Raw genomic sequence first — 15638 nt, 5'->3', positions numbered from 1 at the left:
GTTGAGCGGCCACATCTGGTAAATGGATGCTACCGCTCTGCTGACCAACTTAAGATATAGAGACAGAAGGTACCGCCACCATCAAAAGAACCCAGCACACATCATCTGACAGAAGTCATAATTTACCTTTCGTTTACGAGTTTATCTGTGAAAGGATTTCGTGGCTGTCGCTTCATGATATCGGACTCTGCTTCTTCATAGGCCAAGGAAATGGCGGGGACCTAACAAAACGGCGCAATAAGATGAAACAACAAAAGTAAAAAATTAAAAGTACAAAAACATAGAAATGTTTGGGTGAGGGTTGCAATACCTACAAATATGCAAGACACAAACTGCAGGGTACAAAACAATAAACACACAAGGCAGTAAAGTGCAGGCTCTAACAAATATGTATGAGGAAGGCAGAAACCTCACAAACTCTTTACATTCAATGGACACGACTATGTCTTTTCCCGCAAGGGAAGCGTATACTACTGCCTAACACTACAGCTCAGTAATGCCATGTGAATGTAAAGACTTAGAGATGGAGTACCATGACAGGGAGGATCGTATGTTTATAAATGAGCACTCTGCTTAAGCTATTCACATCCTAAAAATAACAAACAAGCATAACTGCTAAAATGTATAATTAATTTCTTGCTACACACATGAAATGACAAGTAATATGGGCAAAGCTCTATCAAATTGACAAAAATAAACTAGCGCCATGATTTAAAGACTCTTCATATCAGCATCCAGCAATGTCCACCCTGAAACAGCACTGGCCGACAGTCACTTGTTTGCCAATGAATCAACCACCTGATGACTCCTTCCACTTCTAGTCTACTGGTAAGTACACGGACTGTCAAAAGCTAGCAAATGCACACTTTAACATCTGGAGTTCAACTGAAGAGTTGACAATGGTGCTGCATCTTCTGTTTGAATTGTGGCTTGCCAGAACACAAGCAGGGATTACTACTAAATCATAACAATATCACAGTAAAAATGAATATAATTAATATTGCTGCACAGATAAAAAATGTCCATTAATTTGAGCCACTTTCCAATACCAGTCAACGTGAATCAACATGGAATTCAGCAAAGTATCTTTTTTAGAGGATTTCTTGGTGGAAGCTTCATGGCAACTTCAAGGTGGATCAAGTAGTCTCTATATTCCAAATGGAGATTGCATATTATGGGGGTTTACTTTTTTACATGAATGAAAAATTGTCATCTTAACCAGAGAATGATCCCAAGTCTCCTGCTTTCCATTCATGAAGCTGCATGGAAAGTGGAATACCCGGGTTCAGTCGTTGGCTCAAGCGGAAGAATGTCTTGAATTGGATGAAAAAAATACTACAATGAAATTAACAAGCGTAAATATCAGTCTCTCGAGTTCTGTAATCTGGCATGAATACCTGAAATGGAAAGTAATGACATGTCAATCGCAATGCAAACTACTCTACTGTACACACTGATGAATCTGCTCAGAGGAATACAGCATAGCACTCTGTAAAAGCAAAGCACTTTAACGACCTACATCTACAACGTAAAACATTTTTGCAGTAGCTTCCATTCAATGGTGAGGGGAATGTGGAAGTTGCTTTTCAGGTGCTTAATATTGGTTAGGGAGTTAAAAACTTGACAAAATAATTTTAGTAACTAATATTCTCATAATAAATCTGATAAAGAAAATTATTCTATATTACGAGAGAAATTAATAACGTCCAAAAAATGAACTTACCATCATACAAGACTTAAAGTTGTTCAATATAAATGTTCCAATTTAAGAAAAGAAAAGAAATGTGCAAAGTAGCAACACTTTAAAAGAGAAGAAACATGCTATTTTGCACTACCTACAGGAAAAAGAAATAAGAGAATACCATAAACAAAAATTTCAAGGCAATTGTAAGCAACGTACTTTTATACAAATATGTGCTTTGTTGATGTCCAGTTACAACAGACTTTTTAAAAATTTAGCAGAGTTGCATAGCGGCAAAGATAAAAAAATTCTCTTTTAACTTCACCTTAAAATTCACGAGGCAGCAGCAGATACAAAAATGGAATGTGGAAAAAATATTCTGCGAAATAATTCTTTAGAATATGGAACTTGGGATGTTACCTTTCATTGACCAACTTATCTAAGAAAGGGTTACGGGGCTGTCGCTTCATTATATCAGACTCTGCCTCCTCGTAAGCCAGGGAAATGGCAGGCACCTGATGATTACAAGAAGGTGTAACACATTACAGGACACACTAAAGCACGCAGATATGTATATATATATATATATATATATATATATATATATATATATATATATATATATATATATATATATACACACCTATAGTCAGCACAATTATATTATCTCACCAGACTTTGAACCAAACTTAAAAAGCATACTTTCTACATTCAAGACATAATCCATTTCTAAATACTACATTAACTGTCATATTGAAAGTAATGTACAAATTATGTGACATAAGAAACATGAAGTGTCACAACATTAAAATTTTGAGACATACAGTGTCACTTAAAATGGTTTTCAGCAGAAAACGGCAAGTCTATTAAAACACAAAGATACATAAGTTATTCAAATTTACAGAGAAAAGCTAATTATCCATTGCTTAATCCATGAATAAATGCCATTTTACTCTGATAAGCATTAAATATGGTAAAAATCTGTGTTTATCCAACCACGGTACCAGGCCATGAGCTCTCGTACTAACCCATAGAGAATTTATATAATGAACACATTTGACTTTTAACCTTTAATTAACTGAAATGTTACTACAATACTGGACTATTCTGCTGATGGTGGGATAATGTAGGTGTAACACTGACCATCGACGGCATAGTTCACTATACCGAAATAAACATTGTATGAGAAATAACAGATTCTATAAAGCATAATCACATAAAAGAATCATATTCAATACATTATTATACTCACAGGAACACACGGTGCAATCATGCTAAAGAAAATTATGCATGCCTTCCTGTTAGTGCAGTTTTGTTAAAAGAGTATAATTTAAATAGAAGAAAACTGATAGGCACACTGGACAAAGGTTTCAGAAGGAATTCATTGAAACAGTCAAACAACAACGGTACACAGACAAATAACTACGTAAAACCACCATAATCATTTATAATAAAGTTCAAAGTAATTCATGTATATTAAATATTACATAAAAGAATAAAAAATATGAAACAGGATTTCACTAGTAAGGATATGAAGTGCAGAACTGCAAACATCCTGGAATGTAATGCTACAAGTACCTAATGCAATTTCCTTATAAATTACAAAGAGGTCTTGTTGTGATGGGGTGTGCTTATCACAGCCTGCAAAATAAATAAAGTACTATTGCACAGAAACAAGCGTTTCAAAGACAATTAAAAATTTAATTACACTAAAGGTTGCAGATGCAACGTAAAGTTTCGACTTAAGCCTGTTGATATCGACCTAAATAATGTGCAAGTGAGAAGAAGCCGTCTGCAACATGGCGGCATGTTTCTAGAACCCTGACTGATTACAAAGTTATAACAACAGATCAAATGCCATTTGGTGAAGGAAAGTACACGGGTATCCTCCGTGTGCATCTCTACTAATTCAACAGATAACGGCCTGTATTCAAACTCTTTGTAACATACACAGTCACTGCTGCTATCACTTCACACATGCAAAGTTCAGAAAGTGATGTTGGCAGTGATGGAAAGAAGTCCAACAGGATATAAAATCAGGAGACTTCAGAAGCCAGGGAACTTGTCCCACTCATCTGACCCAGCGTTCTGGTAGCTGTCATCAAGAAAAAAGCCACACAGCCAGGCACTTGTTTCTTCTTATGTTGTTAGATTCATTACAACTATTAAATTAGCTATAAAAATGCATTTGTCATCTGTTAGGTCTTTCTGAAATGCACTGAACTGCCAACATCACACATAGGACACAGTACAATTTTGTCAGTGAAAGATAATCTTGAAAGTAAAAGAAAGTTAACAATATTATATTTATTGTGATAAGAAACTTATGTGGGGGACAATTCTCCATTTGATTCAATCGAAGTATACACCACCAAATTATCACTGTAAATTGCTATATGCATATAAGAGAATATGTATTGTGCCACCTCTCATACAGTCACTGCAGAATGTAGTAAAATTAAACATTCCTCACACACCAAAACATAATTTAAAAGTAATTCAAATTATCTAGTCTGATAGCAGCAGGACGCAATAAATTTAAATGGCCCAGCAAAACAAGTAAGTTGAGCAAAATTAAATGTCCTCGAACGAGACCTTGTCTTTTCGATATGTAAAGAAACTACTCACTTTAAGGTAATGAAATTTTACTTAATTACTTATCCTTTTCCTGTAAGATTTTTAAATATATGGCTGACGACAGAGAAAGCAAATTTATGATTTACAAATAAATGTAAATTGTGAATCTTTAACTTACCATGTCAGTTCCCAAGTCAATGCACAAGATGGTGACGGTACCAAGGGGCAGTGGAATGTCGCACAGAATGAATGCCAAAAATGGTGAAATCTCAGGAATGTTGGATGTCAGGGTGTAAGCTATGGATTTCTTTAGATTGTCAAAGATGAGTCGTCCTTCCTCAACACCAGTCACAATGGATGCAAAGTTATCATCCAAGAGGATCATGTCTGCGGCTTGTTTAGAGACATCGGAACCAGCGATACCCATAGCAACACCTGAAAGACACGCAACACAATTCTTTTTTCTCATTTCTGGCTCTGGCCTGACACTTGCAAGGATACTAGTACTGTCCACAGACCAGGAGAAAAGCCCTGCAGGTGGAAGTCGTTTCTGGGGTGGTGCAGGGGGAATGTTTACCATCAAATGGACTAGAGGGCTGCTATTGGTGGGAAGTGTGACACGCCAGAGTTTTACGCTACTACACACAGACTGAAAACATCAAGCAGTTAAGAGTAGCGTGTAGTGAGCGCACCTCTAATGTGTTCTGCGGGTGTTGCGATAATATTCTAGATTAAATCGCTGTGCCACTGTGAGGTAATCTTAAAGCTGTACCCATTAGAACACATGAAAGTCTGTTGTCTGCAGTTCGTTCAGTGGTTGTGGAACGAATGCTTTTAGGATGGGTCGTCACTCGCCACGAAATCTTGCGCGTGTATCACATTCCTGGCAGAGCTTTTCCCCTGGTCTGTGGACTGTATCTTCTTCCTCATAAACAATACAAACTGGACTTTATCAGCCTCTTTTCTGGCAATCTACCGAGACTTTCTATGGATGACTGTGTATAATGTAAAAGATAACAGAAGTGGATCTTCTATAATATTAACAGTATCCATTCTATCTAATAGGTATGTCCTTTCAACATCACAAACTTAACTTCGTAAGACTGTAGTCAACTTTTGTTTCTCTTTGATAACACATTCATTTCCAGAAACTCTGCTGGTAGATAACCTCTCAGCCAAGCCATTTTCAACAGCGGTTTGCAGTATTACATGGTAAGGATACCAACGTCAAACAATATACGTTATTTACAAAGAACTACGAATCCTTATTATTATTTAGGTGATTAGCTTCAAAGGGTCAATATTACGTTACACTGAGCCTTACCAATATCGGCTTTCTTCAAGGCAGGAGAGTCGTTTACACCATCTCCTGTCACGGCTACAATGGCTCCCATTCGCTGGCAACCTTCCACAATGATAAGTTTCTGCTGGGGCGAAGTCCGAGCAAACACAATTTCAGTGTGGTATCTATAACGATGAGATACACATTACCATATTTGTGAAGTATGTGAACATAAAAGCACGAGATGGCATAGCGGAACAGAGGGTGAATTCTACGGAAAAGTGTTAAACACGTACCGAAATACTTCGGTGATACTCGGTATTCAATGGCACTGCACGAACTACAGGGATTAAATGATGTGCGATTACATGAGAGTTGAACTGGAAGGGATAATGAAGGAAGTGGTTGCAACTTACAACAGAATGTGAGACAATTACAAACTGAAAAATGATAAATACTTAAATGCTAAACCATTAAAATAAATCGTCGAAAAGACACAGTTCTTGTGGTTCAGACATGTAAATAGGACAGAAAATTAATGATACCCAAAGAATGTGAGGCGTAAAGACAACAAGGATGTAATACCTAGAGGCAGACATAGACAAACCTGGGAAGAGATTACACTAAAACGGAACAGGATAGAAAAAGCCGAACGCACAAACTGCCTCACTGGGTCAATAGGTTCATTAGCAGGGAACCAATCTTGTGATTCTTGGATTAGAATTCACCCTGTTGTTCAGAAACAAATGTTAGTTTCCTTAAAAGCTCATAATCACAACAAAATTCCCTTGTAATTTAGTTACGAAACTGAAAATAGCAAGATCATACCTCAAGATTTCATCAAGCTGGTCTGAAGACAAATCCCTAAGCTCAGTTCCATGGACCACAGCAGCCTTTGCTTCTCGAGGATTCACTTCAGACACTGGGATGTTGAGTCGCTGAGCGATGTCCTCGACAGTTTCATTACCTAGAAATATTCAACACATTGGTTTCTATTACTAGAACTAATGCATATAAGGGTAAACTGTGTATTCAGACCTTCTGACTTTGTATTAAAATAATCAGCGACAGAAGTAAACTATATTCATTATTCAAGGACTGACAAGAGACATTACCACGGTTTTCAGTACCCTCTTTCGAAAAGTACGAGTAATGTAATAATTACTGAAGCAGATACATCAACACAGTAATATGATCATTATTACATATTTAAATTTTCTATCCGTAGAAAATCAACATCAAATCCAAGAAGCTATGCAAAACAGCAAAAAAAAACATTTTTCAAAAATATACTTTTATACTTATTTTCATCTCTAGTTAACTTTACCTTCTGAGATGATTCCTACTGACTTGGCAATGGCCTTGGCAGTGATAGGATGATCACCAGTCACCATGATGACCTTGATACCTGCAGAACGGCACTTGGCTACAGCATCTGGTACAGCAGCACGCGGTGGGTCAATCATTGACATGAGGCCCACAAAACGGAGCCCAGTAAGCGGGAAGTTAGGGTCATCGCTGTCAAACTTGAACCCCAGAGGGAACTTGTCTGATGGGAGCATGAAATCGCAGAAACCTGCAAGATTTCAAAATTGAAGGCTAAGCACCATGTTCATAAAAACATTCCAACATAAGTTATTCTCAAATAATTGAATACAATTCACATTACTGCCTAATTTCTCCAAAATACATTTTAATTAATATTATCCTTCCATCTATGCCTGTATCTTCAAGCGTCTCTATACGTGAGATTTCACAATCAAATCTTGAATACATTTCTCATTTCTAATGCATGCTGTCATGCCCACAAATACTTTCTGCGGCAGATCTCAAAAGACACCATTCATAAAACGCCGACTCACCAAGCACTCGCTCTCCCAGACCTCCGAGCTCCAGATATGCATTATTGAATGCCTCTTTCATCTCCTCATCCAAAACCTTCTCCTTGCCACCGATGAAGATGGTAGAACACTTGTCCAGAATCCTCTCTGGGGCACCCTTCATCACCAACAGATGTCTAGGATCATTGGCATCTTCTGTTTCATGAACAGACACTTGATACTTGTTGGTCGAGTTGAAAGGAACTTCACACACCTTCTTGTTTCGTTTACGAATGGACAACACATCTCCCAAGGCAAGTTCCATACACTTGAGCAACGCAGCTTCCGAAGCATCGCCATTCACTTCCCTGCGAAGTTGGAAATCATTAACACACTACGATTAGGACTTGCCGGACCTAACTGAGGACCGAATTGAAGAGGAAAATTGAGGAGGCCATGAACCGAATACGGACGAGAGAGCCATAGAAGAAGAATTAGAACTTGCACTAATTAAATATGCTGCAATCACAACACAAAAATTAAACAGTCGTCACTATTCCAGCTAAACAGTTGCTCTTAAGCGGACCACCCACGTACGAGTCTGGCTCGCGAGTCCGGCTCGGCTCGGGTTCCATTGAGCCAAACACGTTTGTGGGTGTGGTGTCATGAGCCGAGTCTGCTATGCATGTGTGGTGAAATATATCCGAGCCCGGCTCACGAGTCAGACTTGTACATGGATGGGTCAATTTAGCCACGGCATTGTTAACATCGCCTAGCAGGAGAGATGCCTGGAAAGCCCTTCTCCTTAACCGCTGTCCTATGTGAGCAATTAAATTCGAGCGGTGCGAGTTGCGCGGGTGAAGCGGAAATATCAAACTGGCTGTTTGTGTGGCGCTGTCCTCGAGGTCCATTTTTAAGAAAACTCATTTATTATTTTACACTGCACTTACTTTTTCAAAATTGGAACACCGTCTTGACCGGGCTTGAACTCGGCTCGGTTGCAGAGAGTAGCGATTCTTGCCAATGCCTTGAAACCTGGACTTGTCCTGTCGTACTGCACGCCTGGATTTTGGACAAATCAAAGCATCAGAAGATACATACATGATTCTGTACAGCTGTGCGGCAGAAGCGTACCTCAGTGACCACAAGAGCTATGCTGGCGGTAGCATAGCTACTGGTAGGGCTTCCCTAGCCAGATTGGTCAAGGGGGAGAGGTCAGACTAAGACAGGTACTCTGGTCCTCCAGGTTGGGGGTTGGTCGCAAGGCTAACAACCTTGCACCGTAAAAACGAAGATGTTTCGAAACCTCCATCAAAGCCTCGGACAGACGGACCTAACAGTTGACCAAATGGAAGAGGAGAATTGAGGAGGCCATGGACCGAATAGGGACCGGAGAGTCATAGAAGATGTGGCAAAAGCTGATTTATTATAACACAAATGGACATTGCCCACAGGCTCCTATATTTATATAATAATTGTTCTGGGAGTTGGTTCTGACCATCATTATATACCCATAAATTGCAAAGCTTCTTTCTTTAACTTTAATATCGGTAGTAACAGCACCAAGAGGAACTGAAACGTCTATCAAAGCAGTTGCTATTAGCTAAACAAAATGCGCAGGAAACATTTTTACGGACAATATTAAGAAATGAAGGTAAATGCTGGACCGATTTCTACAAGTATGTAAAACGACGTAAAGGAAACAGGGAAAATATTCCGGCGATCAAGGATGGTAATGGACGGCTCATTACTGACTCGATAGAAAAGGCCAACTCCCTTAATTTCTATTATTCTTCGGTATTTAGCTGCGAGCGTAGCATCCCGCAGATACAATGCGATAACTCAGGCGAACCCTTCGCCATTAGTACTAAAATCATTAGAAAAAGGCTAGCAGGGATGGGAAAAAGCAAATCAGTAGGGCCTGACAGCATTTCTGGGGAAATTCTAAAACTGGGTGGGGAAGCCATGATTCCATACCTGGCGCGATTATTGGACGTAACAATTAATAATGCCACTATACCAAGGGACTGGAAAAAAGCCATAGTGGTTCCTATTTACAAAGGAGGTGATCGATCATTGGTCACAAATTACAGACCGGTCAGTTTAACATCGGTGGTCTGCAAACAAATGGAACACGTTATAGCATCGTACCTGAGGAAAAACTGGGAGGAAAAGAATTGGTTATTCGAGGGTCAACATGGGTTCAGGCCGGGATATTCATGTGAAAGTCAAGTAATCACGGTTTGTCAGGACATTGCAGACACACTGGATAACGGAGGAAGGTTAGACGCGATTATAATAGATTTTTCGAAGGCCTTCGATTTAGTTCCTCACGATCGGCTGCTTATGAAAATCGCGGCATCGGGCGTGGACTCGAGGATAGTCGTATGGATAAGAGAATTTCTTTTAGGCCGAACGCAGAGAGTTAGAGTAGGAGGGCAATTATCAGAGGAAGTCAGAGTAACATCAGGAGTACCGCAAGGGAGTGTATTGGGTCCACTTCTATTCCTCGCGTACGTAAATGATATTTGGAGGAACATTGAATCGACTATTAGACTTTTTGCAGATGACTGTATAATATATAGGAAAATTATAAATAGTAAAGATATAGAAAAGATGCAGATGGATCTAAACAGTCTGGGGGAGTGGGCGGTTGAAAATGATATGAAAATTAACCCAAGTAAAAGTAAGGCAGTTAGTTTCACGAGAAGTCGGGTGAAGGAACCACTAAACTATTCGTTACGGGACCAAATAATTCCGGAAGTGAGCAGTTGTAAATACTTGGGAATTATCTTAAGCAGCGATTTAAGCTGGGCTGATCAAGTAAATTATACGGTGAAAAAAGCCTGGAAGGCACTTCATTTTACAATGCGTGTTCTCAAAAAGGGGAACAGTAACACTAAAAGTCTAGCCTACACATCACTAGTGCGTCCGATTCTGGAATATGGGGCGGCGTGCTGGGATCCTTACAGGGAGGGGCAGATAAATGCGTTAGAACGGGTGCAAAGGAAAGCATGTAAATTTGCATATCACAGGAGCGATTCGAACTGGGAAACCCTGGCACAGCGTAGAAAGATAGCACGAATATGTGCTCTCTTTAAGGCGTACACGGGAGATCGGGCATGGAAAGCTATAGGTGACAGATTGCAAAGGCCATACTACCTGAGCAGAGTCGATCATATTCGGAAAGTTAGGAGCAGAAAACAAAGAACAGATATCGGAAAATATTCCTTTGTAAATAGGACCATCCAACTCTGGAACCAGCTACCTGCTGAGGTTTTAGGGACTCTCTCCTGTAAACCAAGTACGTTTAGGAAGAAGGTTAGGAAAGTGATAAATGAGGTGAAGTAAAGGGAATAGATGGGTGGGTGCAGTGAAGGGGGGTAAATTGGGGTGAGGATGGGAAGGTTTCATAAGTGTAGTGAAGTGAAGAGAAGGTCCTGATGAAACGTGTGATTCATTACTGTTACTGACTTATGTCTAGTTGGTATTAATTTTTAAGTTATGTACTTTAGGTTATACGGTTTTGTAATATTATGAGCTGTTTTATTTTGAGTGTGGTGTGTTGTTTTGTTGTGTCTTATTGTTCTTGTTGTGCCTTATGCTTTTTGTGTCTCATTGTTTTTGTTGTGTCATGTCTTTTTGTCTTACTGTATTGTTGTGTCTCATTGCTTTGTTGTGTCTTATTGTTCTTGTTGTGCCTTATGTTTTTTGTGTCTCATTGTTTTGTTGTCTTATTGTTTTGTTGTGTCTTATGTCTTTTTGTCTTACTGTTTTGTTGTGTCTCATTGTTCTGTTGTTTCTTATTGTTATTGTTTGTGTTGTCTTATGTTTTTTGTGTTATTGTTTTGTTCTGTTTCATTGTTCTCTTGTTTCTTATTGTTTTTGTTGTCTTATGATTTTTGTGTCTTATTGTTTTGTTCTGTCTCATTGTTCTGTTGTTTCTTATTGTTTTTGTTGTCTTATGTTTTGTTGTGTCTTATTGTAGGACCACTGCCACCGGGTAAAAACCCATTTGCAGTCAAATAAATAATAAATAAATAAATAAATAAAACTGCCGAGACTAGATGCAGAGCCCTTCGAGTACTCAATTTGAATATCGAAAATTGAAAATAACAAACATAATACGTCACTACAATGATGATCAGTCACCTGAAAATGATGCGTATATTACATATACCTCAGACAACGGACAACGTCAAGCATAATTCTGATATGACGACACAGAGATGGAACTGAGATATATCTTGCTGGACCGTCATTTAACTTACCAGATTGGTCTTCGGTGGTATCAGCCTCGATGATCTGGTTGTCAAACCACATGTGTGCTACAGTCATCCTGTTCTGAGTCAGGGTTCCAGTTTTATCCGAGCAGATAGTCGAGGTTGATCCCAGGGTCTCGACGGCTTCCAGGTTCTTTACAAGACAGTTCTTCGAGGCCATGCGCTTAGCGGTCAGTGTGAGGCATACAGTCACAGTGGCCAGCAAGCCCTCGGGTACATTCGCCACAATAATACCTGCATATAGGGGAGTCATCTTTTAGCAGGATGAATCAAAACACAAATTATTTTTGTCATTCCCAAGCCATTAGTATCCCACAAACTATATATTACCAATAAGGAAGATGACAGCGTCAAGCCAGTGATAGCCGAGAATGAAGGCAATGACGAAGAACGTAACACCAAGGAACACGGCAACACCGGTGATAATATGGATAAAATGGTGAATTTCCTTAGCAATGGGTGTCTCTCCAGTATCAAGACCTGATGCTAGACCAGCGATACGGCCCATCACGGTGTTATCGCCGCAGCTGATAACCACGCCCCTTGCGGTACCTGCCAAAAGAACAGAAAATGTTATGACCTCCGCTTGTTGGTTAACCTCCTTACTACGACGACCAAGAGAGATTGAGTTCATTCAGAGTAATTTCCAGACTTCACGTGGATTGTATCCACTACAAAACTATTTTAAAGTCATCTTCAAAGAACAGTCTGAACCAATAGATCCACATTATGGTACAGAATTCACGACCAATCATTACATGGGTTTGACCGGGACCACAACATTTAACTCTCCTGCTGTGACCCCCTGATGATGAAAGTGGAGTAATTGTTGGGATGCCACGGAGAAACCGGGGAAGAACCCGGAGGAAAACTCTGTGATGCCTGGACCACGGCCTTGCCCAACACAAGTTGTAAATCTGAGCACTGCCGGGAATCGAACCTGGGACTCCAATATTACAAGACCAGCATTCTAACCGCTAGACCACCGTGGCTGGTATATGATACATAAGTGAATATAATATAGAGCAGCAGTCGAATGCTGAAGAACTCCAAGAAAAACCTGTACTAGTGACACTTTGCTCACCACAGCGTACAAATAAGACAAGACACAAACCTTCCACTGCGTTGGTAGAGAAAAAAGCCAGGTTTTTGGTTTCAAGTGGATTCTCGTGGGTAAACTCGGGACCTCGACTCTGTGGTTCAGACTCGCCGGTCAGTGACGAGTTGTCCACCTTGAAGCCCCGCGACTCAATGATTCGAACATCCGCTGGGATACGATCACCAAACTTCACCTCTACTACGTCGCCCAGTACAATGTCTTCGGCGCGCAACGTCAGCTTTTCGCCGTCTCGTAGCACCGTGGCAAACTGCAACAACCATCACAATGCTGTACTTATAGCCTAACTACAACTGATAATCAACTGTCTGACTAATCAAAGAAAGGGTGCAGAATTTATTCCCTCCAAATAACAACGAAAAACATTTTGCGTACTAGTTATACACAAACAGTTCCGTTAGAAATTTCACTAGAAGCTGCGACTAGAAACTGAAATTAGTTCATTCCATTTTGTGTTTGAACAATAACACATGGGGTCCGCAGTGGCCGCGCGGTCTGATCCGTGGGCCTTCTGCCGCTTGGTCCGTGGGTTCGAATCCCACTCAAGCCATGGATGTCTGTCCGCATTCTTCTGTGTGTGCTGTCCTATGTACAGGTAGAGGCCTTGCGACGGGCCGATCCCTCGTCCAAGGAGTCCTACCGAATGTCCATAGATCAAGCCAACGTAAAATTGGGACCCACAGAGCTAAGGCACTTGAAGAATGGGTCATTCCCAGTATCCCAGTACAATAGCATAAGATTTTCAGTTACACTTCAAATTAAACAAGTAATGACTTGATGATGATGACCTGGGTTTTTGGAACTATGTAGACTTGTTGCTAGATGCCAATATTTCAGAGAAACATACTGTCTCCATCTTCAGGGCTTCAGCCCAGAACATAATCATCATCATCCTCACTGCCATGAAAACCCCAAATATTACAATTAATGACTTACCTGAGGCACCATGTTTTTGAAAGATTCCATAATTTTGGAGCTCTTGCTTTCTTGGTAATACGAAAAGATACCGGTGACGATGACTACGGCAGCCAGCACGATGCCAAGGAACAGCTGTAACATCCATAACAATTATCAGAGCATTGTACGTGGTAACAGAACAAGGGTTCAAACTTTAAAACAACAAAGATCCATCGCTGGACAAAATCCTCGGACAGTTATATCATCTACCTGTCATCCTCAAAAACCATTCATCTAAATTACAGTTTCATATTATCCTCCCAGCCCTTTCTCCATTTTATAAACCACGACTTTCCCAGATGTTTCCCCATCAAAATTTTTTGCATGATTTATTTTCTCCTCCAGCCTACATGCCCGATCCATCCCTCGTAACAACAGCTGGTGGCCTGTAAAATTCAAACAAGTGATATCTTGTGAAATACTCTCCTCAGCAGCCAATTCTCAGATTATTTTAAATTTCCTTTTCTCTTGCTCGAGTGTAACTTTGCCTAACCACTGTTATCGCTTTAGAGCAATGTCCTACGTAAGCGATAACAAGCGAGCTGCATAAGCAGAATGGGGTGTCATATTAAGCGGGGAATCGCTTGTTGTGTCCTATGTGAGAGATCGCAATAGAAGCACACAAGCCTTCCTGCGCATGCGCCTCCCCTGTACTGCACGGTCAGAGCTTTCTTGCGCATGCGCCTTACTGGCCAGCGCAGCGACTCGCGCAAAAATATCAAAATACTTGATCTCGGACTTTGGCCGCCGACCGCTTCGCTGTAACCTAGGACAGCGCCACACAAACAACCAGTTTGATATTTCCGCTTCACCCACGCTACTCGCACCGCTCGCATTTAATCGCTCACGTAGGACAGCGGTTAAGATAACTGTTTTTTTTTTTTGGGGGGGGGGGGCTGCATTTAATGCAAAAAGAAAATCCATGAATACTTACGTTGTCATCTGCTGGCTCTTCCACTGTGCTAGCCTGGATGGAATAGGCAATGAAACACAGAATTGCACCAATCCACAATAACAAGGCAAAGCCTCCAAAAAGGTTCTTGCAGAACTTGACCCATTCTGGAGTTTGTCTAGGTGGCGTGAGGGCATTCGGACCGTCCCTCTCCAGATTTTCCTTTGCTTTTGCATGTGTCAGACCCTGAAAAATACATTAGAGCCTTTTAACCATATATAAAAGAGAAGAAACATAACAACACTTATCTATAAATTTACATTAACGCAAAGATCACCATCTTGCTTCCAGGCACCTTGATCCCCTCAGAACAGTTTTTTTGGTTTGGTTGTATTAATGCACGTACGAATAACAGCCCTCGTTTATATTCAAAACAAATCATTTAAACAAAATGTAAATATGAGCTATGCATTGTTATAGGAATCCCCCAAATGTCCTTTCCTCTTTTGTCATAATTCTGCACACATAAGTCAAAAGCAAGAGTGAGGTTAGGTTCTGTTTAAATCCAAATATTCTGGGCAATCTTACTTACAGTGTCCGGATTTGTGCTGAATCGCTGATATAGTTCTTCTACAGAAATCTTATGAAAGTCGATATCCAATTCCTGTTTCAAATCATCTAAATTGTCTCCCTTCTTTGCCTTTTTACGAGACTGCAAGTAAAAAAGAAAACAATTATTAGCACTACCTAATAAGTGGTAAATTTCTTATAAAATTACGTGCAATTAAAGAGAAAATATACATATGTACATCACATAAAACCAAATCCATGCAGGAGGGAGTCCTCCTAATGCTGTTAATAATCGCGCCTTACTCAAAGTCGACAACCACGTATTGTTCATACTTCATTGAGACTATTTCGCGGACAGAGGCAAATAATTTACGTTACGTTGCCAGCGATAAATTCCCAAAATCGTTACATGCATTTTATCCACCTCTAAAAGTAAAAAAATTGCATATATTTACCTCT

At 40.1% G+C, this 15638-nt stretch overlaps 1 protein-coding gene and 1 long non-coding RNA gene across 10 annotated transcripts in view; one reads left to right on the top strand and one right to left on the bottom strand.

The window, feature by feature from the left end:
- Atpalpha (sodium/potassium-transporting ATPase subunit alpha) overlaps positions 1 to 15638 on the bottom strand; it is a 110481-nt gene that overhangs the window by 6707 nt on the left and 88136 nt on the right. For 7 of the 9 annotated variants that reach the window (XM_087352833.1, XM_087352830.1, XM_087352828.1 and 4 more), the window contains 13 exons: positions 15202 to 15321; positions 14652 to 14855; positions 13697 to 13810; positions 12758 to 13010; positions 11974 to 12195; positions 11632 to 11877; positions 8311 to 8422; positions 7403 to 7728; positions 6868 to 7116; positions 6369 to 6507; positions 5583 to 5725; positions 4437 to 4693; positions 127 to 221 (listed from right to left, as the gene is read on the bottom strand). In XM_087352833.1, coding sequence (XP_087208959.1) covers positions 127 to 221; positions 4437 to 4693; positions 5583 to 5725; positions 6369 to 6507; positions 6868 to 7116; positions 7403 to 7728; positions 8311 to 8422; positions 11632 to 11877; positions 11974 to 12195; positions 12758 to 13010; positions 13697 to 13810; positions 14652 to 14855; positions 15202 to 15321 — 2480 coding nt within the window. Of the gene's footprint in view, positions 1 to 126; positions 222 to 1758; positions 2197 to 4436; positions 4694 to 5582; positions 5726 to 6368; positions 6508 to 6867; positions 7117 to 7402; positions 7729 to 8310; positions 8423 to 11631; positions 11878 to 11973; positions 12196 to 12757; positions 13011 to 13696; positions 13811 to 14651; positions 14856 to 15201; positions 15322 to 15638 lie in introns of those variants that run through there. The other 2 variants (XM_087352836.1, XM_087352829.1) reach the window with 2 other exon arrangements.
- On the top strand, positions 8922 to 10915 carry LOC147873214 (uncharacterized). Its single transcript, XR_015536178.1, has 2 exons — positions 8922 to 9507; positions 10132 to 10915. It is a non-coding gene; the product is annotated as an uncharacterized LOC147873214 (long non-coding RNA).

Source organism: Zootermopsis nevadensis, unplaced genomic scaffold (assembly GCF_977971745.1).
Source record: "Zootermopsis nevadensis isolate Lab colony 2312 unplaced genomic scaffold, Znev_1.0 Znev_ptg000021l, whole genome shotgun sequence".
In the NCBI taxonomy this organism is placed as follows: Eukaryota; Metazoa; Arthropoda; class Insecta; order Blattodea; family Termopsidae; genus Zootermopsis; species Zootermopsis nevadensis.
This window is presented reverse-complemented; position numbering and strand designations above follow the sequence as displayed.